The 27,768-nt window shown below is 42.9% G+C and overlaps 1 protein-coding gene across 6 annotated transcripts in view; it reads right to left on the reverse strand.

The window, feature by feature from the left end:
* PHKA2 (phosphorylase kinase regulatory subunit alpha 2) overlaps window positions 1-27,768 on the reverse strand; it is a 63,455-nt gene that overhangs the window by 21,435 nt on the left and 14,252 nt on the right. For all 6 annotated transcript variants that reach the window (XM_036016938.1, XM_028522399.2, XM_036016939.1 and 3 more), the window contains 16 exons: window positions 27,064-27,232; window positions 26,197-26,279; window positions 23,901-23,981; window positions 22,256-22,354; window positions 20,329-20,475; window positions 18,769-18,822; window positions 18,035-18,157; window positions 15,171-15,266; window positions 11,908-12,015; window positions 11,456-11,534; window positions 10,016-10,150; window positions 9,026-9,135; window positions 7,735-7,879; window positions 7,371-7,449; window positions 4,059-4,231; window positions 3,099-3,275 (listed from right to left, as the gene is read on the reverse strand). In XM_036016938.1, the coding sequence (XP_035872831.1) occupies window positions 3,099-3,275; window positions 4,059-4,231; window positions 7,371-7,449; window positions 7,735-7,879; window positions 9,026-9,135; window positions 10,016-10,150; window positions 11,456-11,534; window positions 11,908-12,015; window positions 15,171-15,266; window positions 18,035-18,157; window positions 18,769-18,822; window positions 20,329-20,475; window positions 22,256-22,354; window positions 23,901-23,981; window positions 26,197-26,279; window positions 27,064-27,232 (1,858 nt within the window). The remainder of the gene's footprint in view (window positions 1-3,098; window positions 3,276-4,058; window positions 4,232-7,370; window positions 7,450-7,734; window positions 7,880-9,025; window positions 9,136-10,015; window positions 10,151-11,455; window positions 11,535-11,907; window positions 12,016-15,170; window positions 15,267-18,034; window positions 18,158-18,768; window positions 18,823-20,328; window positions 20,476-22,255; window positions 22,355-23,900; window positions 23,982-26,196; window positions 26,280-27,063; window positions 27,233-27,768) is intronic.

Consider the following 27,768-nt stretch of genomic DNA (forward strand, 5'->3'; position numbering starts at 1 on the left):
TGCCTGCCAGCTGCCTCTTGGCTGGGTCATCCAGCTGCTGCCTTGCTGTGAGTGCACTCTGCCCAGCTGCCTGTCTCTGCCCCTCCTACCGGTCTGGATGAATGTTTCTTCTTTAACTCCTTAGTTGTCAGACTTCCATACAGTTTGATTTTTCTGTCAGTTCTGTTTTTTTTTTTTTAATTTGTTGTTGTCACCCTTCTTTTGGGTGTGCCAGGAGGCACAGTGTGTCTACCTATGCCTCCATCTTGGCCACAAGTCCTTGTTATTATCAATATTTATCCATTAAGCCATCTGTGGCTTCTAGGCTATAGCATATCATCTTGGGAAAAAGTAAGTTTTCAAGGTACAGATAAGGCATATTTAAAAGGCATTTATAGACCTCCAGGTTACACTAGTGAATTAAACATACATTGTAATTTTACTTCCTCTTAAACCCCGACTAACACTACAGAAAAAAATGTTTTAAAAAAATACAAATCCTCAAGAATAGGGAAAAACAGGGGAGAAGGTAATAGTAACAACATTTTGGAGCTGAGAAAGCTAATGGATGAAAGATAACTGATTTAGCCAGCACAAAGCAACCAAACCCCAAGTCTGCAGTGGGGAAAACCAAGAACCAGTCAGATTTAAATCAAGAGAATCCTCAGAAGTCTCAGGAGCTTGCTGCACTATGTAGTACCTCTGGAACTGGGGAGGTTCAGGGTGGTGGTCCAGAGTAAGGAAGACTGGGGAATTGCTCTGTGAGAAGCAGTGAGCTTCCTAGATTCCTTCCTCAGCTCCACACAGCCTGGCAACTGCCTCGCTCCCCTGACAGAGAATAGAGGGTGTTTTTGAGGAAGGCAAAGGGGAGGATCTCAGGAGTGGAGGCTGATCAGCATGTCTCAAGGCCTGGGTATATTCCTTAGGAGGAATAAGGACCAGACCCTTACCTGTCAAAGAGGAGACTAGAGTACCTCTCAGAAATCTGCTCAGTTTAAGTCCATACACCCAACAGGCCCCACCTGCATGCTTTGAGATTCCTATGCATGAGCAGATAACCAAGGAACACCCTGCATTGAAGAAAAGACTCTAATGTGGAAGATAGAAACAAAAACAAATGGGAAAATTGACTTGGGGGAAAATGGAAACCATTTAGGGAGAAGAAAATGTAAAGCAAAACAAAACAAAACCCTGCCATTAACATTCTTAGAGTAAGAAGAAATTGTATTGTATGCATAAAACAAAAACGAATGTAATTCAGGAAACAAAGATTTAAAACGTGATAGCAAAAAAGCAAGAAAACTAAATTGAGGGTGTGGAACCAAAAGTTGAAGCCATCGCCCTCAGAACAGAGCAAAAGACAAAGAAATTGAAGACAGATGAGAAACAATAAACACTTCTCCATGGGTCAACACTGAAATCATAGAGTACCAGAAAGAAAGAACAGAGAAAATGTAGGGAAGAAAATGAGTAAGGAAATTATTCAGAAAAACTTTACAGGCCTATCAAACATAAATTTCTGGATTGAAAAGGCCTAATGAGTACCCAACACCGTGGAGGAAAATACACCTAGATCAAGGCACATCACTGACATTTCAGAATCTGGGAGTAGAGAAGATCCTAAAACTTTTCAAAAAGAAAAACAGTTTACAGTTTGAAGGATCAAAAACTCATAATGGATTTAGGCCTCTTGGAACACTGATATAAGAAGACAATCAAATGATGCTTTCAAAATTCTGAAGAACAATTTATTTTCAATCTAGAATTCTATTTTCAGCCAAACTCTCAAATGGACATAGGGTATTTGTAGATATTTTCAGACTTGCAGAGTCTCAACAATTTTACTCACCATGCACTGTTTCTCAGGAAACTACTGAGTGTCCCCCACCAAAATAAGAGAGTAAACTAAGAAAGGAAAAGTTGAGACACAGAAAACAGGAGAGCCAACACAAGGGACAAGGCCACTTCAAAGAACTCTCCAGGATGAAGGTGAAGGGAGATCCCAGGATAAAATCTATATCCTGGACACGGAGGGCAACCAGGCCAAAGGGGCAGTGAACCTCAGAAACAAACAAGTTGAGGGTTGTCATCTCCATATTCTCTTACATTGTATCATTTTTTTAGCTTACTGAAACTATTCTAGAATGTGCTCCACCAAAGAAATAAATTGAGAAAGGGGAAGATGCCAGATTTAAGAACCAGGGAACCCAGCTGAAGAGATAAGCAAAGGAGATGCCGAGGATTATGGTAAAGAGAAGTCCCAGGCATGCAACAGGCCTAGAGCTCTATCAGCCAGAAAGAAGGAGACTTGTGGATTCTAAGGAAAGTCATGAAACCGATAAATTCCTCAATACGGTTGACCTGGTGGAAATTTGTATTGAGAGGCCATTGGAAGGTGTAAAAACGAAGCAAGCAGATTGAAAGGGAGGGCAACTATTAGCTTTAGGAAAAAAGTGAAAATCATATTTGCATATACACAATAATATAAAGAGTAGGTACTGGTTTTTTATTTATTTTTATAGAGAAGGAAAAGGAGGGAGAAAGAGAGGGAAAGAGAAATATGTATATGCGAGAGAAACATTGATATGCAAGAGAAACTTGGACCAGCTGCCTCTCACACACCCCCAACCAGGGACCTGGCCTGCAACCCAGCCATGTGTCCTGACTGGGAATCCAACTGGAGATCTTTCGGTTTGCAGCACAATGTCCAACCCACTGAGCTACACTAGTCAGTGTTAAGAGTGAGTACTGATTCAACTAGGCTTTAATACAACTACATTGGCAGGTTAGGGGAAGCGAGGCAGAGGAGTGGTGATTTAAGACACCTAAATCCTCACCCCAAGAGAAAAAGTCATAGCTACCAAATAAAGTCAATGTGGCAAAAGCCAGCAGTCTACACACATTATTTTAGAAATACAGAGACATGTGAATGCCAGAAGAAACAATGAACAGTTGAAAGTGGTTGCCTCTAAGGGCTGGGGGCAGTGAGGAGGGGAGGGTTGAGGCAGGAAACATCTGCATTTTGTCTTTGCAGATTCTTTGACTTCTAAACTATGCTCAAGCATTACTTTGATTTTAAACAAGTTATTTTAACAGGCAGAAAAGAGTTAATAACATACATGGAATTTCCAAACCCTTTGCTTTTGCCATCACAGAAAGTATATCCCGGGTGGAGTGGACGGCACTGAAAACATGGCTGTCTTCGGAAGTCTTCTTACGAAGAGGGGGCAGATAGCACTTCAAGGACGTGCTTTGCAGGAGGTGGTTGATATACTGGTCAAGTTCGTCCTGGCTTTCTGTAACTGGACAGGCAAGCAAAAGAGCCAATGAAAACAGGCTGCAGAAATATTCGAAAGGCATAACAGTGATTTTGTGTAGCATGCAGCATTGAGTAAATTTAGTGCAAGACAACATTTTGATATGGATACCTGCACCCCTACCCACCCTGGCAGAACAAAGAGATTTACATAGATAATGTATGCATTTCTAAAGTTACTGTTTGGAGAAACTTCATCCTAGGAAAAGAAAATACAGGTCAAGGTAGTGCTTATAGCACAGCATCCAAACATGAACTGAATATGTTAAGAGAACCTGAGGGCCAGCAGCTGACATCTGATCTTTTTGTTTTAATTTGTCATGAGTGAGCTAAGCATTATGGGACCCCCAGCCCCCAGCCCAAGTACTAGCCAAAAGTAAAAATCAGGTCACTTCAACCCCAAATCCTATTCAGTCTGAGAAACGTTATATACATAAGATTTCAGCGAAACCATATCCAGGCAAACCTAGATAATTCTACCATTCTTTTGAAAATTTGAGCCCAGTGTTTCCGTCTTTAGAGTATATTTTGTGAAAAGTCCTCATTCCCGAAACTCTTTGTCCCTCTAGGTTTTAAAAAGCCCTGCTTTTTTAGTCTAGATTTTTAAGCGGCATTTAGTCATTTTAATGCCTGCAAGTTTCCAAAGCCTTTTTTATGTTAATTATAAGTCATTTTTGATGCTTGCATGTCAGTGCAATTTTACCACAATGCTAAGGGTTGAATTTACTCAGTGAACCGCCTGCGAAGGCATTCCTAGCTATACCTTGATGGAAGACGTCTTCCAAATAGCCTCCCAAATCTGAATCGCTATTAGGACTGAACCTCCCTTCGCTGGCATCATCGTCAAATAATTTCTCATCACAGTCTGGATCCAGGAAGGTCAGATACGTGTAGAAAGATGTGGTGAGAAATTCCGCAAGGCTCCCCAATTTTACTCTGCCAAGGAGACACTGTATTAGAGATGCAGCTGCATGTGGACAAACTTCCACTAATGAAATCATGGAAAGACTTTTCAACAACCAGGTGGCACTTCTGCCAGTCCCAATAAATACGTCACTCTGCAGTAGTCGGCCAAGAAATTAAAATGCAAATTCAATAGCAAGTATTAAGTGGAAGCACACAGCATATTAACAGCCAAAATGAATCATGCTGATTTCTAACTCCCTAACCTAACACAAATATAATTTACTGAACCATCCAAAGTTTTACAAAACATGTTGAGCGAACCACTTCTAACCAGAGCCATCTTTTAGGACAGGGATGTCAAACTCATTTTTTTCCGGGGCCACATCAGCCTCGAGGTTGCCTTCAAAGGGCCAAATGTAATTTCAACTCCTTAACAGTTAAGGAGTAGTTACATTTATACAGCCCCAATGTTATTATTTTGGCCCTTTGAAGGCAAGCGTGAGGCAGATGTAGCCCCCAGTGAAAATGAGTTTGACACCCCTGCTTTAGCAGGTTTTTGCCCTAAAAGGACTGGACCAGAACAAAACCATAAGCAATGATTCTCTGGGTGCACTTGTGCCATCATTTGAGTCCCTACCATGCAGCAGGGTCACACAGGCACAGGTAGGCATGTCTCAGAGCCTGAGTTCTTTCTAGAAGGTAAGTGATGGGTAGGCCATCCCCAGACCAGAGCAGATGCTCAGAGTGGCCCTAGTATATCACCAAGTAAGGAAAACTTCCACTGAAAACTGGGAACTGCGTTTGGCAGTGAGGGGTCCTGCTGCAAAGGCAGCAGCATCTGAGATCTTCAGGTCTACCCCCAGGTTTGGGGAGTAGTGGCACGCCCACCATACAGAAAGAAAGCCTGCTCTGTGTGCTTTTTAAAATGTTAGATCCGGACAGAGAAAACAGTAGGATGCCTGGGAGCTATACACATCAGATAATGACTCAGTTGAAAAGGCTGAACCATTTAAGGGGTAAATTAAAGCAGAGGATGCAAATGAATCATAGGTGCTTGAGTTTCAATGGGCAAATGGACTACATCATAAACATGGCCTGGGGGCAAGGAGAGCCTTCCCTTTGTAAAGTAATAACTCCCGGGCCCCTAGAACCCTGGGGTCAGTTCTAGCGACGGTTTTGCCCTGAGGTTAGGGACAGGGGTGGGTAAAGTGGAGCCAGGAAAGAAGACAATGGAAAGTTTCCCTGTGATGAAGTTGAAAGGAGTCAGGTCAAAGGCCACAGGCAGCAATTTGATAGCAGGCTGCTTCAGTTGGGTCCAAGTGGTAGAGATCGCCATCTACAGTTCAGCTTTTAAAGATCCTCAGACATAGAGGAAAAGGCAAAATGAGATTTGATTGTAATTATGAAGAACTTAGTGGGAAAAGCAGCCAGTGTAGCCTAGGCATTCCTGTTTCATTCCCTGGTTCTCTGAATCACTGCCATACTCTGTAAACGGGAGGCCCTCCTGATTCCTGTAAGCCCCCAGCCAGCTCCACATGGGGTTAGAGCCCGGTTTCTGGATTCACACAGAGCTTCTGCACCTATTTGCCTTGTGCCTTGGCTCTTGAGGCAACAGCTCCTTCTCCATAAAGTGGGAATACAGCCCACATGACAAAGTGAAGACTACATGTGACAATGCCTACAAAGCCACAAAGAACACACACTGCAAGTGCTCAATTAATGGCAGACAGTGTCCTTTTGACAATGATTGTATTTCAATTGAAGAGTTTATTCTGAAAAACAATTAATAATGGGTGTATGGGATTTTTCTCTCAATTATGACGCTGTACACTGGGTGGTAACTTATCCAAGCTGGAGGTAAAATGTATGAATGTGGGTACCAACTGCAGGTATGGCAGTAGTGCTGGAAACGTAGATGGCAAAATGCTGGAGACAGTCTCACTGACACTCCTGAGAGAGGCCAGGAGAAGGTCAAAGTGAGGGTCACTTCAAGTCCACAGCAGAACTTGCAGCAAGCTCTGTGAGCACTTAGAATACAGAGGCCCAGCCCCGAAGACATCAGGCTATGTGAAATGAGCCAGTCACAAAAAGACGATGCTGCATGAGTCCATTTAAATGAGATACCTGGAGACCGAAAGCAGAATGGTGTCTCTCAGGCACTGCTTCAGGGGCACAGAGTTTCAGTTTTGCAAGATGGAAACAGTGGTAGCACAACAACATGAATGCCCTTAACATCAATGAACTGTATACTTTAAAATTGTTAGACAGTACATTTTATGTTATGTGTACTTTATCACAATTTTTAAAAAACCACTGTGGTAGCAGAGTCCCCAGTGTGGGAAGATGTGAGAAGAAGGGCTGAGTTCAAGGCCCAAACACTTTTAGCAACTGCCATTCCATCAGGGACCAAATGGAAGCCTCCCCGAGCCCAGGAAAGGCCGCAGCTCACTAGTGGCGAGCTTCACAGTGAGGTTCTCCTGGGGCCCTCCTGGCATATTCCAGGGAGTTCAGACAGATTGGGGCATGGATGCTACAGAGAAAACCTCTGCCTTGTGACAGTTACAGGGTATAAAACCAGGAGAAGTTTTCCTGAGAGGTGAGCCCCCTATCACTCAAGATGCTTAACCATGATACCTGGGAGCATCTGTCACACCGGAGGCCTGCAAAGGAATGAGTATCAATCTACTGAGAATGAGGGGACAATGGTCTAGGCAGGCCCATCAGGTGCTGTGCTCTGAGGGTCCCTAAGAAATTTGTAAAGTTCTGTGAATTATTCTTAAGGTGACAGCACACTCAAGTCAATTGAAGGAGCACTTATGGAGCACCTGCTAGATGTTAAGGCACTGGGTGTTTTCTTCCGTGCCTTTTACTAAAAACAGACTTAGCATTCTGTACATGCATTCCAGGAATGCCACTTCAGAGAAACTGATATGTTTACCTCTCTATGCCCTAGGCCTCCTGGCGCCTGCAAAAGCTTTACAGTCACCCAGCGAATGCTGCTTTAGAGATGATTCCAGTTTCACCAGATTAAGTAAGTTTTAACTTCCTTCTTACTCTAAAGTACCATGCTTCTGTGTTCAGCAATGGACATGAAAAAGGGGAGAAGGGCAGCAAAATACTTTAAGAAACGTCAATATTACTTTTATTGTTTAAGAAAATCATAAATTACCTAGCTCCTCCAAAATATCCATCCTCTAGTTTTCTAATTGTAGAAAGAACTGCAGGATGAATGTCTGAGCCATCATTGGCTAAGGGGGAAAAAAAGATGAATTAGTTTACTTAATCTAGGGATACTTTTTTTTGGTGGGGTGAGGGGGCATGCACTGCAATGAGGTTGTTTTAATTAGGTTGTTTTCATCAACATAACCTAATTAAAATACATATGTCATAGAAGATTCCAGAGCTATAAAACAGAACTGCTGAGAAACCCCTTCAATACTGAGCTCTGCCCATGGGAACCAGTTTAAACATTGTAAGAAGGGCCCAAACCAATAGTGGGATATGGGTCAGGAAAATCAAGTCCATGGAGTTACTGAGCATGGTGTGGGTGATTGGGAAGGTGAGCGTGGGTCTGCCTGTCATCCGCCAGCAGGTGCACAGGTAGGCCAGCTCGATCTTCAGCATCTCTACGATCATCTCGTTGTCCAGGGCCAGGTAGAAGTGATGCTGGTCAGTGAACTGCAAGTCAGAAAAAGCCAAGTAAGAGGCTGTCCTTCATTTCCCTCGACATAACTCCAGCTGTCATTTACGGCAGCACTAATCCTTGTGCTATGTTTCCAGAGAAGAAGCTCAGTCCTGGCCATAATCTACCTATCACGGGGCTCTCCTCACAATAAGATAAATGGATCTGTCACCTGCCCAGGAGCTATGGAAGGGAAAGGAAGGTGCATGGCTAGATCTCTTTACAGCTCCTCAGATGAGGATTTAAGCACCTGGCTCAATGCTTGCTGTCTCTGAAAGGAAATCAATAGCTCCTTAATTCCTACCCTTCCAGGGCTGCTGGACTCAGAGATGCTTTCTGAGTGAGGGCACTGAGAGCAGGTGAGATGTGGAGACTGTGTTTACCTAATCAATGGCCTGGTTAACGTGAGCTAAGGGCATTGTAGCCTGATATCGATGAAAAGCAAATTGTTCTTCTGGCCTCTGGACTAGTCCATGCTCAGGTTTAAAATTTGTTGCGAAAGGAAATAACTCACAAGATGTGAGTGAACAGTGTGGGTTAGGGTAAAAAAGAGCAACTTGGGGCTATGGACCCCTTGACTGACTGTGTGCCTAGGTAGTGGGGTGGGGGTTATGTCCCATGTTGACAAAGTGATACTATAGTTGGTCTTTCTAGCTGCCCAAATAGATGGAAAATGTTTGGTTTGGGTTCCACAGGACTAGCTTCCTTTGGAAACAAAAACTCTGCAGGAAAGTTCCGTAATCAGTATATTCAGGATCCCACCAAGGGGGTTAGGGCCTGAAAATCAGACTGGCTATGTGTTACACAGAGGGTCCGATGACAACTTAAGCAAGGGTGAGGGACTCTTGTGTTTAGGGGCACAAGGACTGTGGGTCAAGTCACATGTTACTAGCAACTTTGTAAAGCAATGGGAATTTCACTGCTACTCATGACTGGAAGTGATAACACTCAATTCAAGCCAAGCCACATTAACTGAGCACCTTGTATGAGTAAAAATTGTACTAGGTAATGGGTGTCATCTTATATGTGTCTATTTGAACACGTGGATGCACGTTCTGCCACATTTAAGGTGGCTCACCAGGCAGAAAAGAGAGCCTAGTAGAAAGATGCTTGTTGGTTTGCTACTGGTCTGCTCTTCTCACCTGAGGTGTAAAAGTAAATATTTGGTTCCTAATCACATATAGTTTAGATGTGCCAAGGACACCAATGGGCCGATATGGTCGCCCACTCAATTTCATATTTTTATTTCGTCCTGTTTGAAGAAAAAAAAGAATTTGGTGTTAGAGTCAACACAGTAACATCTAGTCCAACTGACTTCAGCTAAGACTGAACTTATTTTTATGTTACATAACCCACTGTGCAGTTTGTTTTTTCTAACACCACTGTCTTTCTTAAATGGGACAAAGATACATTAAAAACAAACCCACCCCCCTTTTTATGCATGTATACGAACAGCACCTGCTTCAACTTATCTGGAATAAAACTATTGAAAGGACTTTATTAGTCTTTACTTTTAATTTACTAAACAAAAAAGTCACATTTTAGGAAAAGTAAAGAAAAGCCCCTCCTATTTTATTTTTTAAAAGATTTTGTTTATTTAATTTTAGACAGAGGGGAAGGGAGGGAGAAAGAAAGGGAGAAAAACATTGATGTGCAAGGGAAACATTGATCTGGTACAGGTCCCCTCTGGGAACCAGACCTGCAACCCAGACATGTGCCCTGACTGGGAAACAAACCGGCCACCTTTCACTTTGTGGGACCATACCCGACAACCAACCAACTGAGCCACGCTGGTCAGGGCTACCCCCTCCTATCTTAATGGGTAAGTGAGCAGTTTCTGAGACCACAGATGAAAATTAGAAACATTATCAAGACACAATGACTGTTCCAATAGTGAATTTTCAAAGGTGGCTGCAGAGCATACAGCAGATGTGGCAAATGTCATGGCCAATCTGTGATGGCATGTACTGAAGCTTGTTTGCCCATTCCTCTTCACACAGAAGTGGTCAGACCACTGGTTTTAGTGCTTTGCCCAGTTCTTTAGGATGTATACATATCATAGTCTGCCCTAGATCCAAAATCCAGAACAAGATGCCTCCTGGCCAAAAAATGCCATATTTCCCCAAACCTACCAAGCTTGGCATATATGTGACTGAGGATCCGGCCTGGCTGGACTCGGATTGGGTGAATGTCAGCAATACTCTGGACATCTATCCCATGCTTCCTCAGCAAGTCCTTAATGTGGTTGTTTTCTGCCAGAACAGTAACTGCGAAGAAGAGGTGCATATAATGTGCATTACTGTGTGGCCCTTGTGTCCTCATGTGGATACATGCATCATGGCCTGACTTCTCCCTTGGCCTGTGCTACACACATTAGCATGCTCTCCTCTCACTGGCTGGCTTTGAAAATGACAGCACTTGTACTGCTGCTCTTCTTGGTCCTCTCTGGCCTTGCCCCCCAACACCCACAATGCATATGTATGAAGTACACACAACATACAAAACAGTCTGATAAGAGACTTCTAGAAATGGTCTTCAACAGATCTCAAGTCAAATCACCCCATCTCAAATGATGTCTTGCCTTTCCCTGGGTCTGCATTTATTCTAAACCTGTCTTCTGTTCTTGTCATATGGGTCAAGAGTGGAAACACCTCCATGTGGAGGAACCTGCAGAAGCTTGTGTCCCTGCTCCCAAAGGACATAGGTCCCATGATAGCACATGCCACCTGCATCACCACAAACATGTGAGTCATATGTTGCACTACAATGTTACATATTAATATATGCCAAAACATATACATGTACACACTTTTTAAAAATGAAAGAGAAAGCTAGGGAACAATTTGCATTAAAAATACATGAGTTTTTCCAGAAGTGGAATCGCTGGGTCATAAGATAGTTCCATGGGAATGTATCTGATGAAACCCAAAACACTGATTCAAAACAATATATGCGGTCCTATGTTCACTGCAGTGTTATTTACAATAATAGCCAACATTTGGAAGCAGCCCAAGTGCCCATCAGTAGATGAGTGGGTAAAAAAAGCTGTGGTACATTTGCACAAATGGAATACTACTTGGCCATAAAGAAAGAAACCTTACCTTTTGCGACAGCATGGATGGACCTGGAGAGCATTATGCTAAGTGAAATAAGCCAGTCAGAGAAAGACAAAGACCATATGATCTCACTTATGTGTGGAATCTAATGAACAAAATAAACTAATGAACAAAATAGAAACAGACTCATAAATACAGAGGCTGACAGCTGTCAGAGAGGAGAGTTGGGGGCTGGGTGAGAAAGGTGATGGGATTAAGCAAAAACAAACAAACAAAAAACAACAAAAAACAAACCTCACAGACAACAGTGACTACCAGAGGGGAAGAGGAATAGGGGAAGTAGAAGAGGATAAAAAGGGGGGATAAATGGTGATGGAAGGGGACTTGACTTGGGGTACACCTGAAACCTGTAATTTTATTAACCAAGATCACCCCAATAAATTCAATTAAAAAACTGAAGCAAAAAATACACGGGTTTTAGAAAGTTAAACAGGACTAGTAAACATACTCACAAACCTTGTACTACAACATCAGGTTTGACAGAAGTGGAAAATCTTCTATTTAGGGGATCAATTTCACCGGCAGCAAGGAATCCCTAGGAAAAAAAGGAGCATTAACATTATGAAATACTGATTAACTAAAATTTCACATAAATTTGAAAGTGAAATATTTGGGAGCTGAAAATATTCAGTATTTACTCCTCTAGATATTTCAAGTCAATTGCTTCTTTTTCTCGGAAACATAGTAAATCATTTAGATAATCACCAATAAATGTATTACGTTTTTGGCACCTAGCTCTCCAGGGCTAGTCAAATGTGCCACCATCTTGTGTGAGTAAAAAGAACAATGGTAACTAATACTTCCAGAGCATCTGACTTTAAAGCCATGAAGATGCCAAAGACACTCACAGCCACACTGGGCAGAGAGCCCCTGTGTTCTTCCGGTTTCCCATCTCCCAATTCCCCTACCTCTGCCAACAGCGAGCTGAGAATGTACAAGGACTGACCCCACAGATGGGGCAGCTTCCCCAGAGGAACTCTGTCTACCGTGTGAGGATTCTTATACTCTTCGTCTACCTGGCAAAGAGAGAAAATCCTAAAGTCAGAATGTCAGAGGATAAAAAGGCCAATGTTACCAACATTGGGAAGCACACTGATGATTTACAAAGTGCTACTCATTCACTCATCCAAGCCAATTCTGTGTGAGAGCTGGAACTGAGAGGCTGAGGAGGCTAAACCCCTGCCTAGGCGGTGGGGGCTGGGGGTCACACATAAAAGCAGCAGAGGCCGAATTAAAATCTAGGCCTGGTTCCAGGCTGGTGCTCTGCCCACAAGCACACTGATGGCAAAAGGCAGACAGAGAGGCCCTGGAAGCCTGGCCTGCCTTCCCTGAGCACAGCTGTAGGCAACAAGAAGTTGCACAGCTCATGCTTACATTACAGGTACAGCGATCTAAAACATCAGCCTTCCCATGGCAGTGCGAAGTCCGACTTCTATCTTGCTATCTCCAGGGGTTCATCAACTCTGTGTGCTTACACAAGAAAATTACCAGAAGGTGGCACTATTGATTGAGAAAAAAACAATTGTACTATGAGATCATGAATTTTCCACCAGAGACTCAAAGAGCTGAATTAATTGGGGGCTTTAGACTCATTAAAATAAACTCCATTTCTCGTTCTGATGGATAGTGCTGGCTACACATTGTAGAAGTTAGTCTACAACTTCCTCTGTTATAGACGCCATGCTGACCTTTGGGTTTTTAGTCATTACAACATTGGTTGAGGGTAATGTCAGTGACCACATTTTTCTCAGAAAAAAAAAAACATCAGGCAATTAAATGAAAGGAAATGGGAAAGACTTACCCTTCTCCAAAGGGGAAAATCAGACCACGAGGAAAGCCGTTCCCTCTTTGTGGGTTTTTAGTAAATTTAGTTAAATTTTAAAAATTTGCTGTAGTAGTCAACATTAAGAAACCCTTAAGCTTATAAACTAAACAGGATTAAACATCACCAGTAATCAAATAATCAAATAGGGTAACAGTGTGGAAGGAGAATCTCCAAAATGTCTGAGTGGTTATCTTTGAGTAGTAAGATTAAAGACAGATATTTATTTCTTTTAGCAGAGTCCTGGATATTCTGCAGTGTGCACAATTACTTTTTCTATCAGATTGTATGTTAAAGCTATTAAAATGTAAGTAGTGTTCAGAAAGACTGCAAAGATCTAGAATGAGATCTAAAATGAGAACATAAGGCAGACAAGGAGTCCAGATCACAAGACAGCCTGGCTCTGCCCTCCTGCCACCCATAGGCCTCTCCCCCTTGTCCACCCCAGTCCTTCTGATGTGTGGCAGGTTCTCCACCACACCAGGACTTTGTCACCTCCACTACTGTGTCTGCCCTCCATCCTCTGACTAACTCCTCCGACCCCCAGTGGCCTGCAAGCCTGCAGAGGCAGAGCTGGCATTGTAACCCTTCTGTGCTTCTGGACCTAGCCTGGCGCCTGGCCTCCAGCAGCTGCTTGACACATATCTGCTGGGCACACTTGCGTTAGTCTCAAGCTGTCCAATGGAGGGTTGCATGGATGGTGATGCTTTTTGCACAAGCACATCTGGCTGAGGAAATGACTGAGGCTGAAATCCAGGGTGGATGCCGCACTGGCCTGGGGCTGCGGCCACTCCAAGGATGAGGTCCTTTTTTTAATTTGCACAAAGTGGCATATGGGTCTGGGTGGCCCCCTGTGTGCAGTGGTTTTTACATGTCATTGGTGTGATGGGTGAACCATCACACCCAGTTGTCCTCTGGAAGCAGCCAACATAAAACGTGGTTAACATAAAATAGTGTTCAAAATCAGTGCCTTGCTTATGTGTAAAATGCACTGGATAAAGGGTGTTGTCATGCCAAGTAGAAACCCAAAGGTCAGAGTGTAGTTTAGAAGACAGAAGTTGCAGAGCAACTTTTTACAATGTATAGCCAGCACTGTTCATCAGAAGAAAAAGTATAGCTTATAACAGCCACCATTTACTATAGTCAGGAGTATGTGCCTTTTAGCAGAACACAGATGGATGGTTATTTTCTATCACAAAACAGGTAAAACACTCCTGAGATCATTTGATTTCCCTTTGTTCTGCTTCCAGGTTCCAAATGATGTCCCATTACTAATTTGTTCTGCCAAATGTCTCAGTACTGAAAAGGGGGCACCCTGAACATGTAGTTGCTGTAAGATCCCACCATCGGTCCCTCCCCAGCAACACATGTATCACTCATAGTAAAATTAATACATTGGCAGGACATCTAGGTATTGGACACTTAAGAGAGAAAAGAGCCCTTGTAGGCTTCATGGCCTGATCTGTACAGTGAGGACTCTCTCCCACCTGGAAATGTACCACTCATTAAGAGGCAGTGCGGGGCTGTAGGGAGGCCCTGACCCTGGGGTCTGCTTCCAGGGAGAGCTCAGTGGTGTCTTAGCCCTAGCAGGGTCCATAGCCTCTCTGGGTGGAGGCACACAATTGTAGAGGCCACACCATTGCCCTGACCATGTGCTTGTGGGCCTGATTCAACCACAGAACCCCTAACCCAAGCTGTGGCACAACAGCTTCTGCTGGGTTATGATCTCCTGCAGGCCCTCTCAGTTAGGGAGAAGACGCTGCTCTCTGTTCCTCCTGCAAATGCAATAATGAAGCTTTGAAGCAACAGGAACATCCGAAGGACAAATAGCCTTGAATTAAGGATTCTTTTTTCCTAAAAACAAGACACGTAGAGGGGAATATTTCCACCAAGATATATCAGTCCATCATGGCCCAATTTAGGAAACTGGATAGAACAAAACTACCTGTAGGAAAATTTCTCTCCCTGATAAAGAATGCCTTGATTACTTGAGCTCTAGTTCTGGAATGGCCTGACTCAAAGGAAGAGATTCTCAAGCATCTCCACTCTTCTGTGGGTACGTGTGAGAGCACGGTGCCCAGCAGTGTTCTGTGCATTTTAGGGCTCATGTGGCCTCGGGCTCAGGTGAGGGACAGGTCACCTCTGAAGGTCCTCAACTGATGCCTCACTTGAGCACCTCTTCTCAAGCATGGCTCCAAAGCTGTAAGTCCTGTGACACCTAGGAACACTACCAAAGGCTTTAGAAACCACTTCTCCTGGAGAAAAAGTGTTAGGTATGGAAGGGGGATGGAAAGTAAGAAAAGAGCAAGCACCAACTTGCTTTGTTCTCGACAAGCAGTGCCTTGTTACCTTGTTCGGTGGGATGGCATAGAGTTCTGGCACCAGGTGGATCCCATTCTTGCCCCTGATTAATATTCCCTCCAGGGCCTCTCGGTATTCTTGGACCTGGAAAATAGCCCCATCGCCCACAGTATGAAAGAGGGGTCCTCAATGCTATAATGGCAGCACAACACAGAAAAGCAGCTCTCTTGGCAACAAACAGATTAGAAGTAGGACACAGAGCCAAGAAACTGCATAAATACCTTCAGCTCCAAGAATGCAGGAGCAACAGGGAATCTTGTTGACAGCAGGTGTTAGGAGAAGCTAAACACAACTGGTCTTCTCCGTGTTGTCTTTAACTCATGAACTGAATAATTCACTCTTAACTTCTCACACACTTAAACTTTGTTTCACCAGCTAGATGACAAGCTTCTTAGAGTGGAGGCCAGATCTTAAGTGGGGCATCCCATGTCCACCCATGGGCAGCTCTCCACTAGAAGGCCCTCATTCAGATATGTATCGATCAAGAAACATTTACTGAATGAATCTGGTGTGAGGAAAAAATTATATGCACTATGATCCAAGTACCCCTGTTTTTAGGATACACTACTCAATATAATGAAAGCTGTTGGTGTAAACATTTCCATCAAATTAAAAATGTGCTGATAAAAAGCTAAGGACTAAGAGGGAAAAGAAGAAAAGGGGGAAAAGCCCTTTCCCAGTCACCCAGCTATTTAACACATTTCATGTTTGGAAAGCCCAAACATTTCCCAGATCTCATTTTTCTTTTCTTTAGAAATTTATGGATGGCAAAGCCTGAGCAGGGGTGCATTATTTTGTTAAATGTCATTGGGCAGCAAGTGAAAGACACAGCACAGACATAAGAGTAGTAAATTCTGTGAGACCTAGAAAATAAGGTACTAAGGTACAGTCTTTTTTGTCTCCTTAGTTTCTTGTTTGTTTATTTTTGATCATTGTCAACCTTGTCCACAATTGAAATTCCAACTCAATCCTTTTGAGATCTTTCAGTTCTGGGGTAGAAAGACTCAAGATAATCACTACACCATAAGAGTAAGAAAGAACAAATGGGGACACAGGAACATTTCAAGCTTGTTGCAGTGCCCCCTGCCCCAGTGTTCCTGAGCAGAGGCAGCTTTCAAAAACTAAAATAAATCCTAGATTGCTCACTCCATTCCAGAACGTGGGATTCAAACAGGCTAAAAAAAAAAAAGTGGCACATATGAGCAGGTTAAAAAAGCAGCAGAAGTTTGAGTTCATCAGTCATTTACATGAGCTTTACAAGACAGGTCAGTTCTGCTCACTAAAGTATGCATAGCGGCAAATGCCGAAGGAACCTGCCCTGAACAAATGAATGCTGTATTAACAAATAATTACCAGGCACTTACTATGTATACTAGGCACAGGGCATATGTTAGCAAACTGGATAGAGACTACCTCTGCCAGGGTCCTTTGACAGGTAAGTTGGAGATTAAAATACAGTTACAGGTACCATGCTGTTATAAGAGCCATGGGCATATAAAAGGGGCACCTGACCCAGCTTCTAGGGTCAGAGAAAGCTTTCTGAAAGAACAGGCACTTACAATGAATCAAGTGGAGGAGGGAAGGGCAGTCGGGCATTTGAGGGGAGAGAGAGAGAGACAGCAGGATCTGTTGAAGGGATTAAAAGGGTATGTGCTTGGATCACAGAAGTTAAGAAAGGAAGTAAGTAATAAGAAATTGGGCTACAGTGGGGAAAACAAGGGTCAGATCTTGTAGGACTCTACAAAACACAGGAAGACCTGTATTTCATCCCCAAAACAAACAGGAAGCCATTCAGTGCTTTAAAGCAAGGCAGTAGACAATCTGATTTGCCTTTTAGTAAGATCACCTTGGCAAAGTGTGGAGAAACAGCAGGGAGAGAGGCTGGAGGAAGGGAGGTCAGTTCGGAGGCTGTTACAGTAAACAAAACATCAGCTGATAAACTACAGCTCAATACAGCAAAACCATCAGCTGATCTGAAAAGAACAGGAGCAGCAACAAAACCTGTCTATGGTGGACTGTTTGGTGCTCCCTGATGAACCCACCTCCTACTATTCAAGCCTTTGTGTAGTCTCCTCCCCTTGACTGTGGGATGGCCCTTTAAACAGCAGAATGCAACAGAAGTGACACTCTGCCAGATCCAGATCTAGGCCTTGAGAAAGGTTGGTGGCTTTTGCTTTTGCTTTCTAGTGGAAGACGACCACCTCGTAAAAAAGCCTAGCTCGCCAGAGACCAAAATGCTGTGAGAAGTGCAAGCTAGCCACGTGGAGAACCAAAGTCCAGGCCAATAGCCCAGCTGAGCTCTCAGTCAACAGGCAGCATCAAGTTGTCAGCCATTTAAGTGAGGACATCGCAGAAGTAGATGCTCCAGCCCCACCGAATGGTCCCAGCTGATACCAGGTGAAGCAGGGACAACCTGCCCCTACTGAGCCCTGCACAAATTACAGAATCTCCAGCAAATAAATAAAAAAGTTATTGTTTTAATTCGCTAAGTTTTGGGAAACTTTGTTAAGTGGCAACAGATCATTGAACTGGTGCCCTAAATTCTGGCATAACCTTGCCCTGGCTGGTGTGGCTCAGTGGACTAAGTGTCCACCTGTGAACCAAAGGGTCGCTTGTTTGATTCCTAGTCAGGGCCCATCCCTGGGTTGCGGGCCAGGTCTCCAGTGGGGGATGTGGGGGGCAACCACATATTGATGTTTCTCTCCTTCTCTTTCTCCCTCCCTTCCCCTCTCTCTAAAAATAAATAAATAAAATCTTTAAAATCTTTTGCATAACCTTATGTTCTAATAACAATCAGCATACCAGTGGAATGAAGATGCTGATTATCAACACAAAACCCAACATTGTCTCACCTGAACGGCATCACCATTGAAGACCCCATCTATTATAAAATACGTCCAGAACACGGGCCATTCACATTCAATGTTTTCAAAGAGCTTGAGTTCAGCAGGGTCATAATGCAATCGATTTGGGTCCTGGAATCAAATAGGTAAACCTTCTAAAAGGTGATGTCAGATTACATACATAACATCATAGTACCTCTCTGGGTTTCCCTGGTGTGTCTGTTTCAATGCAGCTTTTGAGGTTGGTACAATTAGAATTCTGCTATAATGGGGAGATGCTATTTTTGGCAGTTTTCCATGGTAAAATTTCATAAATGTAAATCAGAAATGTCCACAAGACTCCTTGGTAGCTTATTATATTAAGCTTCCTTTATTTCTGACAAATAAATAGCAATTTTTTTCCCACGGTGCTTGGCAGACTGTTTTATTCATATCATTATACAAGTATCAGTCACTATGGCAAAGAAACCCAAGGAGGCGGCCAGGGATGGTATTTAAAAAACCGTGTGAGCCACACAGAACTGTTTGTCCTTGTCTACAAGCTGGTTTTAAACCACCAGCTTGCTGTCCTCCTGATGATCTTACTATTCTGTTGCCTAACTCCAGGCTTTTTGACTCCAAAATTAAGACTTCCCTTTCCAATATTCTAACATGTAATTATAATCAATAGAGGGAGAAAACCACAGTGGCAACTTAGATATGAAGCAGTTTAGGAATCATAAGAAACATTATTTAAATACAACCTCTCTTGGGGTTTTATAGCCGTCTCGAAGGAAGCGACAGCATCCATAACGCCCCTAAGAAGAAAAAGAAAAATAAGTACATTTGAGGTAATTAGAAGAATTTCTTTGCCTTTTCATTTTAATTCCAGCCAACAGTCCGCCCCCTTTCTCGTGAATCTTTTAGTAAAAAAATGTCTACCAAATGTTCTTTGCTATCAGTACAAAAAGTTATTTTTAAGTCCTAAGCAAAGTAAATTCAGGTTTGATGGGTGTTTGGAAGGAAATGCCAAAACATTACATAAGACTATGAGAGGTATGAGAGTAATTACTGAGAGTTCAGTGAGTGACCAGCCTTTCATCCTGATTTGTTATATCATACAAAGATGCAAAGGGACCCTCACTGCTTGGAGAAGCCACCATTCAGATACTTGGATTGGACTGCTTCTACTTGAGAGACTGGAAAGCTAACAGGACATTCTGGACTTCTTGCCCTTAGGCTTTGGGTGCGCAGGAGCCCTGCAATCTGCAAGCCTGACAGGGAGGCACGTGGGGCTTCCTGCGACTTAGGGCTGTCACTGCTGGTTTGCCCGCTGCAGGTTCCAGTGTTCCTTCCTCTTCAGCTTCCTGAGTGTCAGGAAAATATGGCAGTGGTGGTACTCTCTTAGTCTGCCTTCCTAACCCCTGGATGGCAGCTTTGGGTGACCATTTCCCAGTTTCTTGAGTGCGTTCAGGCTGCTCTAGGGAGGGCTGTGGAGGCAAGCACACCCCTAGTGGCCAGCCCCGGCCTGCTGTGGGAGGCCCAGCCTAGCATCTGCTCCCCTTTGAACGCTTCATTCCCTGTATGAACTCTCTGCCTGCCTCAACTATCTAAAGGGGTTCCTTTTTCTCCACTGAACCCTGACTAAGACAGCCAACTTCTTTTGGGGACGTGATTGGAGACCCTTAAACCTCTTGTTTCCAAGGGCTAAAAGCATTTTTCATGGAATCTAAGTAAGATCATAAATATGTGGATTTTGCCTTAGAAAAGTTACATTCTTGGATAATTTCACTGATAACTTCAGTTGGCTGGAATATTTAATAACATTCTCACTTTGGTATAATATGTCATACTTCCCTAGTTACTCAGAGCAGGGCCTTTTTTTAAATCTCAATTTAATTTTGGGATTATCAAAGTCTCCTGATGTTGTATGTAAAGTTTCAGGATATTGGAACATGTGTATTTTTTTTCTGGAAGGGGCGCTATAGCTTTCAATACATTTTCAAAAGGGTCTTTCTGTGATCTTTAAATGGTTCAGCAGCTCTTCCTCAGAAGTACAGGAGTGGTATGAATTGGGGTTCAAAGATGGCGGCTTGAGTTCAAGCTCACTACTTAGGAAGAGGAGCAAGCACTTGATTACTCAGAGACTTAGTTTTTCACCTGTAGACTCAGCTTTTGATATCTCACTCCATGAGACAGACCACTTAGACAAACCAAGCCATTGACCTCATGGAGACCTGAGGCCTGGGAAAGCTGCTCCAAATCATAGTGTGAGAGTAGCACTTAACTCAGGGCAGAACGGCACCAGTGTGACCAACCCTTACCTGGAGCTTGGAAATAATTTCATTTTTGGTCACATTCACAAGATTCATATCTTCCACTGCAAAGGCCGGGAAAGAAATAATAGAAAGAAGTCCAGCGTCAATCTCTTTAGATGTCGATGCTCTTGGCAGCATGGAGAACAGAATAGACTGAATGAAAAACAGAGGTGGCTTTAACCTTGGAAGCAATAATAGTTACAGACGATGTCTAGAGATCATGACCTTAAGTCCCAAAGGAACATTCAAATAATTAAAGCTATGTCCTACCAACATGACTCCTGATGGGCTACCTTGCCCACCCAGCCAATGATTCCTACTCCTTGGGGAAGAATAAGGGGTCAGGGAGAGCACAGTACTGCCTGGAGCCTGAGCTGAGAACTGCTTGTCTCCCTTCCTTCGTGGCTTTTGTTGACTCCAGTGGGCCTCAGGACACACAGGGGAGGAACTAAGGGCTACCTGCGTCAACAGGCCAGGGTGTCCTGTCTGTGAAGGCAGAGATAGAGAAGAACACACATACAGGGCCAGGACAGAGAAATGTCTGGTTCCATGGAATGTGGCCAGTTGGACAGGGGGACTGAGAAACCACTTAAAGAAAAAGTCAGATTCAGACTGACCACTTAAAGAAACCACTTAAAGAAAAAGGCAGTGTTCACAAGAACACTTAGGCAAAAAGGTAAACAACAGAATTAGTTTAGTCCTAGAGAGAATGGGTTACTTAGCGATACTATAATGTGGCTTCAATTATAAAGTGGTTGGATTAGGCACTGTAAACTAAAGGAAGTTGAGATTATAAGGAAAAGTTTGGTAAGGGGAAGCTAATCACGAGATTCAACATATATAGACATGGTGCTAGACCCCTGCAAACATAAGCTTATTAAATCATCCATATGAAGAAGGAATTCAGGTAGTACATCCAGTCTGCACATGTCCTGTGAGCACAAAGACGCATGCCTAAAGGAATGCAGCTAGTATGCAACAGATCTAGGATTCCCACCCAGGCCCAGCTGGCTGCAAAGCTTACAGAATTTCCACTAGACTACATATCTGTCAAGACACACACCAGCTTGATTCTATTAAACCGTAACTCAAGAAATTGCAGATTCTCCACCAAGGACTATTTAATGGGGGGAAATGGAGTGAGCTGGAGAGTGGGATAAAAATGTGCAGAATCCTTCAGCTTCAGAATAAAAATTCACTTTCTATAGCCAACTGACCCCTCACCCCAAGCCTAGTTCTTTAGTCACTCTTCCTCGGGCACTTTCTGCCCTGGAAACATATATACTCCCACTGGAAGCTCTCTGCTTACAAGTTGTTATGTATCTGACTCCCACAGCCCTAGCACACAGTGGGCCCTCACTAAATAAGAGTTTGCTGATTGGCCAGTAGTTGGTGACTTACTGTCTGCTTAATGAATCTGCATCAAAATCACTCCTTTCTTTGATCTGGATTTCATGGAGATTCTACTAATTTGCCACCTTTCCCATCTCATCTCTCCCTCATTACCCATTGTGCCCATCTCCACTCCCCTCCCCAAGTGAGCTAGTGCTTGCTAGTCATTCAATTTGGGGGCACCATAAAGTAAACCTGAGAGAAAACCACCTATGTGCTCAAAACAAATAAAACAGATTTAGCCTTCCACAAAACAAGGTGCCTTGATTGCTGACTCCATGTATAATGCTGGTGTCTCTTATGTTTGCATGGTAATTTCTGGCTTACAAAGTACTCTGACAAGTTCAGTTGACTTACTCTTATCCTTAGGACCACTCTGTGCAGCAGGAGAGGAAGGGCCCCATATGCCAAGTGCATGGATGAGGGAACTAAAGCTCAAAGAAGCCAAGTACCATAAGCTAGTGAGGAAACCTGGAGCCCAGGTCTTCCCTCCATGAGTCTCCTTCCCAGCTCTCTGGAATGTGAGAGGCTGAGCTGTTACCTGGCAGTGTTCAACCTCATCGGGCAGGACATGGATCACTGACTTGCGTCCTCCGTGGGCTCCAAAAAGATCCAGTTCATCGATTGCCTCAAGTGCTGCCTACAAACACAGGTCTGAATTACTTTTTCTTTCTACTGAACATACACTCCCATGCCCGATACTCTGTTCTCATTAAGCAATCTAGGATGCAGGTTTTCCCAAAGGTGATGAAATGCATCTTGAAAATCCAGCTAAAGAGTCCTATGGTCATTTTCTATCCTTATTTTCACCAGATCAGAGCTTTCCTGAATGTTGCAGTTCATTGCAGGAACAAGCAAGAGAAAATGCTCTTAATAGGGCATATTGATTGTTGCTTTAACAATCGTCGTTCTGGAGAATTGGCTCTGTCCAAAACATTTTATTTTGTACTCTGTACAAAAACATTTTACAAAATGAAATCATTCTACCAAAAATGAAATACAAATGAGTTTATGATGTTGTCAGTATGTGCGAGGGGCATTAAATTAAAATCCAGCTTTTCCTTTACCTACTTTAGATGAGATCGGGCACACTCAGGGTGGTATGGCTGTAGACTCTTTCACCTATTTTAGTGGTTAACTCCTAACATTAACATATCTGGCACCCCCAAAAGTTAATTGTTTTAATCTAAGTATACTTGCTATCAGTTGACATTAACAGAATATAGTTTTAATTAAAAATTATTTTTCTATTGCAGCTTACATTCAATATGATTTTGTATTAGTTTCAAGTATACAGAATAGTGGTTAGATAATCAGATTCATTACAAATTGTTCCCACTGATATTTCCAGTACCCACCTGGCAGCATACATAGTTATTACAGTATTATTGACTATGTTACCTACGCTATGCTTTACATCCCCATGATTATTTTTGGACTACCAATTTGTACTTTTAAATCCCTTCACTTTTTTCACCCAGTCCCCCAACCCCCTTCCCTCTGGCAACCATCTGTCTGTTCTCTTAATAGAGCATATTGATTGTTGCGTTAACAATCATTGCTCTGGAGCCGTTACTCTGTCCAAAAGTACACGCTGATATTCAGGAGGAAGGGAGAGAGGCATGCTAAATGTCTAGGGCAAGAGATGTAAACTAGTGACCTGCAGACCGAATCTGCCCCACAGGTGTGTTTTGCTTGGCCTCAAGAAGTTTTTTAAATGGCTTTGAATTGGAATGCCTTTAAAGAATGTTCCCAGTATTCCCAATACCCCTGGATATTTTTCCTTCTGGCCGATCTCACTTGCCTAACCCTGTACACTTTTGACCATGTGAGCCCTGCCCTACAAAGTAGTCATGTTTTCCAGCCCTCTTTATGACCCAGATAAAAAGACTGGATGTCTCCATCCAGCTTCCTGGACAACAGCAAGAGCTCAGACCCATGGGTAATAACAATGGATAATGAGGAGGGAGTGCACTTCTTTTTCAGGCACATGCAGATTTAATTGTATGAAACCTACACGCTTTACCTATAATTTCAGTTGGCTGGGGTACATGTGCCACTTGATTTCATACTTGATGTTGACTTTTGAAAAATATACTAATCATATTAATTCCAAAATTCTCTTGAGAACCAAATCAAAGCAGTAAAAATGCACAGAAGGAAGAACAAAGAGGATGAGCCGTCACCTTGGCCATTCCTACAGAGCTCGCGTTCAATTCTGGAATGCCCTGATTAGTCTTATCACCACGTTCCCACATTCCATAATCCTGCAGGAGAAAAAGGTAGCAATCAGAGCAGGAGAAAGGGGAATATGAGAAGTGCTATGGAAAAATGATTCCTTTATGTGACAGCAGGCATAATGGAATATGCATATTTTTTCTTGAAGAGAACCAAATTCACAACTTTTCAGACTCAGGCTGTGTTCTTCCTTGGTTTCAGTTCATTTGACCTTTGTGTAGAGTTTTGGAAGTAAATACTCAGGGGGAACCAAAAATGCATGCGAAAGTGCTCTCAATTTTCTTATTCTTAAAAATTATTAATTTGTAAGAAACTCTTGGTTTGTAGAGAACAAAATGTTTTATCTTAAAATCAAATAAAATGCTGCCCTTCTCTTTAGCTAATTCCTTTGAACTTATATTAAATTATAAGATGGAATAAAGAAACTCTAACAAATGGGTTATAAATAGCTGAAGCCAACCAAACCATTTAAAATAATTTAATATCTTTTTCTAGCATTACCTCTTGGGGGAAAAAATGCTCAGCGAGTAACAGGAGCCCAAATCAAAACTAAGGCACAGAAAACTGGTATCTTATACTGATTAATACGAGTTGGCTAAGAGCACTCTGTCCACATAGATGAATTGATACATGCATACCTAACTTTTAAAATTCATATTTTCTCTTAAGAAACCCAAGCACTGGGTGCTGTTTTGAAATAATGCTATGTGCACTGTTGAAAGATTACAACCCAACAAGAATAGGGCCAATGCCAAAATTTCAGTATTTATTACTTGGTCTCTGAAGATGAACATTTTCAAAATATGAAAATTTTGACCTAATCACACTAGAGTAGTTTTAGACTCTGCTTTGTAGCTGAGACCCACGACTCCTTCCTTCAGTATTCCTCACACCTGGGCCTTTCCACGTTCCATCTCATCTTCACTCCAACTCAAAATCTCCTTTCATTAGCTCATTTCCTGCTTAAGAGTCTAAAGCGACAAACTGTTTACACCACCTTAGTGGATCCTGTTCAAATCTCTCTGGATGGCCATACCTCCATTATTTGGCCTCCACCCCCTGCACACCCACAAACTGACTTTATTTTCTACAATTCTCCAACACTCAACTTTTAGCCTAAGTCTGCTCCTCCAATGCCCCTTTCCCCAAACATCCCCCTACATTCACACACTCAGAACCTGTTCCTGCCTCACCCCAAATACCCCTTTCTAGCCCTTCTGCTTATCTAACCCTACTCATCCTCTGAGGTCCAACTAAAGTCCCACCTTTTCCACAAATTTCTTCAGTTTCTTTAGACCAAGGTTTGTCAACCTCAACACTACTGACGTTTGGGGCTGAGTCATTCTTTGTGGTGGGGGCTGTCCTGTGCACTGTAGGATGTTCGGCAGAGGTCCTGGCTTCCACCCTCTACATGCAAGTAGCACCCTCTCCAGTATGACAACCAAAACCATTTCCAGACATTGCCCAGAGTCCCCTGACAGAGGAAGATTGCCCCTGGTTAAAAATCACCACTTGAGACCCAGGGACAGCAAACTACGGCCCTTGGATAAAAATCTAGTTTGCCACCTATTTTTGCAAATAAAGTCTATTTGAGACACAGCCATGCTCACATGTTTATGAGTTGTCTCTGGCTGCTTCCCTGCTACAATGGCAGAGTTGAGTTGCAGCATTAGAGACCATAGGGACCATGAGGCTGAAAATATTTACTCTCTGGTCCTTTATAGAAAAAGTCTGCTGAGCCTTGCTTTAGACCATACTTGCTTTCTTTTTCAAAGCAAACTCTATCCTTTCCTTACCACCCTTATAGTCAACCCTGGACGAACTGGGGTTTATGCACATTTGTACCCGCACACACCTGGCCTGGGGCACACATCTGGCTCGGGCCCCTTCACCTATGGGCATCCTGGGATGAACCCTGCAACAATGCAGCGCCCACCAAGGTGCTGATGCTGCTGCCCTTAATCCTGATTCGGGCCAGCCTATGTACATGCTACAGGACATTCTGGGGTCTTATTCAAAACAAGAATAATGGATTCAAAAAGAGCATGTGGTGCATTCCAAAACCATGAACTCCGCAATTGCATCCCAGGACAAAAATGGGCACTTTGTGTGTGGAGGTGACATAATCTTATAGATCTAATCATGCTAACCTTCTGGTAAGCCCCAAATAGCTTGGCCCTCACAGGATTGTATAATTTTTATTCTTTTTGACAACTGAAAAAATCTACTGGGGTTTATACTTACAGCAACTTTATATGCAGCTTCTATGTAAAAAACAAGATTCTGTATGAAAGCCACCTCATCGAGGGTGAAAATAATACGTAAACCTAGTAAACAAAAACAAACAATGAAATTATGAAGTTATGCCATGAAGAGAGTTGTCAATCACGGATATCACACTAGCAAATTGATCCTTTGATTTGAACTGTGATTTTCCTGACTAGAGCATCAAAAATTAAGTCTGAAAAGTAAATTGTAACACTTAATGTCTAATCTCAGAAAGAGGAAGGGAAGGAAGGAAGGAAGGAAGGAAGGAAGGAAGGAAGGAAGGAAAGAAGGAAAGAATGGCTCCACTTTTTCATGTATGCCTACAAGTACAAAGGCTCAAAAGAGAAGGTGTGGGGCCTACTGCACTCCTTGAATGATCGCTAACTAACGGAAGGAAGCAAATAGATGAGGTCAAACTTGGTATTGTGACATTGGTTATAACAAAAAAAGTAAAAGGAACAAAGGAATAGTTAATTACAGTATATCCATTGATAAAGTCCTGGAGAAGAAAATTTTGAGAGGGGCCATGATACCGTCTGCAGATATTTGAACTGTTGAAGGTAGATCTGATCTAGGTTGCTGCAGGAACTAGGTGACAGTGATGGAAAGGAAGCTTTGGGATCAACTAGAGAGATGCTAACAGAGCTGGCTCAACAGCCCTCAATCTTGCAAGTGCTCAGGAGGCTGACTGTTGGCCTGTCACAGAGTCAGTGCTCATAATATTATAAAGAAGGATGCTCTTTCTTTACAGAAATAGCTTATTTTGAATACTTATTTTGCCCCTCACTGCCCACCTCTGGATTGTCATTCCCTGTACAAGGGGCTCAAATGGCCCTGGCTCACCTGAGGCAGTCATCTGGGCCAGGAACAGGAGGTAGAGGGAGGTGGCATCCACCTGGAGGTGGCCCCACTGGTCGTCGCCCACCACGGTGCTGCAGGTGGCAGTGTTGTACTTGGCGTGCAGGCTGTCCTTGGTACTCTGAGTGTGCTTGAACTTCTCCACTTTATCCACCTGAGGGAGAAGGCAAGCTGGCTCTGCATAGCTAAGGGATTCCTGGCTGGCAGAGGCCATACCCAAGGTCAAGCTGCTGGATGCAGACCTCTTATCTCCTACCTCTGAGAGCACCACGAACTGTCTGCAGATCCTAGCATGATGTTCTGTATACACAATGTGCTCAATGAGTTGTTTTATCTACCCTCACTGAAAATGCCAGTAAATAGTGATGTCAAGTTTTAGAAGCTCAAGTATTTCAACGCAAAAGAAATCCTTTTATAAACTCAGAAGAATAAACATGGCTTTCTAGGAGTGGCTTTTAAACACAATGTTTTCTTCTCCATTTTTTAAAGAAGGCATGCGCTCCTTTTACACAAGTAACTATTCAAAAGAGATTCTGAGACATAGTGTCCTTTGAGTCTGGGTTCTCTAGTGTAATGAAAGTATTGAAGATAATTTTAAAAGGAGAAAGTAAGCAAAGTATTTTCAATGCCTCTTCACCTTGAAAGGAAAGTTCAAAATGCTTTAAGAGTATTAGTTGTTGTGAAAATGGC

The sequence above is a fragment of the Phyllostomus discolor genome, chromosome X, assembly GCF_004126475.2.
Source record: "Phyllostomus discolor isolate MPI-MPIP mPhyDis1 chromosome X, mPhyDis1.pri.v3, whole genome shotgun sequence".
In the NCBI taxonomy this organism is placed as follows: Eukaryota; Metazoa; Chordata; class Mammalia; order Chiroptera; family Phyllostomidae; genus Phyllostomus; species Phyllostomus discolor.